Below are 2,819 nucleotides of genomic sequence, written 5' to 3' on the forward strand. Positions count from 1 at the left end.
CGCGCCAGTTCACAGACTTGTGACCTTGCCTCTTAAGGTTCCGAGGACTCTGAGGACGATGGTGACGACCTGGACGCGTTGGCAGCGGCGGCGGATTCTCAGGGAGCTCTGGAAGGCAGCGGTGCGTTCAATTCCGATGACGACTCCGAGAGCTGCCCGATCTGTCTCAATGCTTTCAGGGAGCAGGCTGTGGGAACGCCCGAGAACTGCGCCCACTATTTCTGCCTCGATTGCATTGTGGAGTGGTCCAAGGTGCGTGGCGTTTCTTCAGGCTGGGCTCCGTGTGGGTGACCAGCCCCTGGCCGGCCTCTCGTGGGTCTGGGTCTCTGCTTGATGGCAGGTCTGGTCTCTGCTTTGTCCACGCTCTGGGCCCTTGGGTGGCTAGTGACGCTCACTCTGGGGAGCACAGAACGAGGAGAGGGGTTTATGGGCCAGAAATCCCGGGTGGCCCAGGGCTGCCGGCCAGCTGAGCTGGCTGGTAGGCGTGTGCTGAGGGGTCAGCTCACAGACACGGAGCCTGACCCGTGAGCGCAGCAGTGGTGCACACCGGGGCGTGGGTGCTGCAGGGTGAGCTCTGGAAGCACTGCCCGCCCTTCTTCTGAACTTTGTGAAAAAAACTCAAAGAAGCATGAGCCCAAGGACAAGTGACCGCAGCTCCGGCCCGTGCCGTGCTTCAGGACACCAGCCTCGCCTGCTGCTCCCCCCTTCCCTCTGTCATGGCTGTGGGCCCTGGAGCGCGGGCAGGACTGGCTGCGCTGCACCCGCCCTTCCGCAGTGAGGGTGGCGGTGGCGGCAGCGACTCGAGTGCCGAGCCACCTTGTCCGTGCCCGGCTGCCCACCTGGCCCCCAGTGCGCCTGCTGCCCCGCGCCCTCCTATTTCCTGGGCACTGATGGTTCGTGTGTCGGCTCCCCAGGAGAGCTGCCCCGCGCCACGGGAGCGTGGCTTCTCTCTTCTGCACGGCTGTGCTCTCGGCCCTCACACAGGGCCTGGTGCACACGGGCACTGAGTCAGCGACTGGGTTTTTTTGTGAAAGGAGCTCTCAACTTCTAAGAGAAATCCTTTTGAGGTGGTGTTAACAGTGACAGTGACTCTTCAAGATTATAATACAGTTTTTATTTTTTTTACAGAATGCCAATTCCTGTCCAGTTGATCGAACTATATTTAAGTGTATTTGTATTCGAGCTCAATTTGGTGGTAAAATCTTGAAGAAGGTAAGTGTAGGTGCACCCTTATGTGTATTACATTGGTCCCTGTCTCATGGGAAACCTTCCTTCAAAAGGTGATTTGCTCTCCTGAAGTATTGGTTGCGTGCGCTTTAGAAATCTGCTGAAATGCCATTTGCAGCCATAGGCTTAAAGCCTGGGCTGGCGGTGGTGCTATGTGCCTGGCTGGTATGGGCTCTGCGTCAGGGCCATCCCTGACTCCCTCCCCTCCACTCCACGCGCCTCTTCTGCTTCTCCGAGCTGCTTCGTTCCTGAGCCACAGCAGCCACGTGGGGGAGGCTGGGGTGGACCCGAGACTTGGGAGGCGGCCAGCTTTCGGGACCAGACTTCTGAAGGCACAGGGCAGGGCCAGGAGAGCTAAGGGCGGGCATCTTCCTCGCTGTTGGGGCCTCTGCAGGCCTCCTTTTGTTGAGCAGCAGCGTTAGTCTCAGAGAAGGCGTTCCCTGGTGACCTGGTGGTTGAGACTCCCTGCCTGCACGGTCTGGCCCTGGTTCCGCCCTGGTCAGGGAGGTCCTCACAAGCCTCGGGGTGCTGCCGGGGAGGATGGTGCATACAGACTGGCTGCACATCTTCTCAGTGGGCTGGTTGTAGCCAGAGATCTGTTTTTTCACTGTGGAGCCAGAGGCAGCGGGGACTCCGCTTTGGGGACACAGACTTCTCTGAGTCTGTGTGGGCGACCCCATCCTGGCAGGGACGCCCTCCTGTGCCCGCCCGCACTCTGCTGTTCTGCCCAGAGGCCGCAGGAGCACGGGCAGTTTCCTTGCAGGCTGGCTCTGCTTGAGTAGCTGTGAGTTAGGGCGGGCCCTGAGCTGTCCTCTGTGGGGAGGCAGAGGTGGTGCATGTCCCCTCACACCAATAGGTCCAGATCCGGCAGAGAGCCCGGAGGCACGGGGAGGCCCTGAGTGCCTGCCTGGTGTGGGAGCGAAGCTGGGGAGCACGGCGGGGAGGGAGGAGCAGACACTGCTCCTCGGGTGGGACTCGGGGCAGGAGACCAAGGCGGCCCGCCCCCCACAGATGGTGCCTGCTGGTGGCACCATGGGGAGCAGAAGTGACTGTCGAGGGGCAGCGCCCGCTTGAGGCCAGGTCCATGTGTGCCCGCCGCCTCCCCGCTCTGCAGCGCCACCCGTGGGCTCGGCTGGCTCTTTGTTCCTCTGCCCTGGGGTCCTTCTGCAGCGCACACCTTGTTCTCTGTTGAGTCACTTCTTTCTTGGGGTTCGCTGTCCTGAAATGGCTAGGGAATGTTAAAACCATGTATGTGTTACTTCAGAGCCCCCGGGCCCACGGAAGCCGTGTGCGCAAATCTGCTTTGGATCGATTTAGAACGATACAAACAGCTCTGGGGCTTGAATCCTGCTTGCTGTGTGCTCAGCGCACTCTTGTCCCCAGATTCCAGTAGAGAGTGCCCAGCTTGGGGAGAACGAGAATGAAGACCCGACCTTCTGTGAGGTGTGTGGCCGGAGCGACCGGGAGGACCGGCTGCTGCTCTGTGACGGCTGCGACGCTGGGTGAGCCCCTCCCCGTCCTGTCGGGCCTGGCTCCAAGTTGGGACCCCCAACGTGCTAAAGGGGAGCCTGTGGGCCGCTGCTCCGCACGCC

General features: G+C 61.1%; 1 protein-coding gene across 1 annotated transcript in view; it reads left to right on the plus strand.

Moving 5' to 3' along the window:
- The window catches only part of PHRF1 (PHD and ring finger domains 1), a 20,213-nt gene that overhangs the window by 3,858 nt on the left and 13,536 nt on the right, over positions 1 to 2,819 (plus strand). Inside the window, 3 exon segments of the mRNA XM_010836015.1 lie at positions 38 to 252; positions 1,129 to 1,212; positions 2,611 to 2,729. Coding sequence (XP_010834317.1) covers positions 38 to 252; positions 1,129 to 1,212; positions 2,611 to 2,729 — 418 coding nt within the window.

The sequence above is a fragment of the Bison bison genome, unplaced genomic scaffold, assembly GCF_000754665.1.
Source record: "Bison bison bison isolate TAMUID 2011002044 unplaced genomic scaffold, Bison_UMD1.0 scf7180017845599, whole genome shotgun sequence".
Lineage (NCBI taxonomy): Eukaryota > Metazoa > Chordata > Mammalia > Artiodactyla > Bovidae > Bison > Bison bison.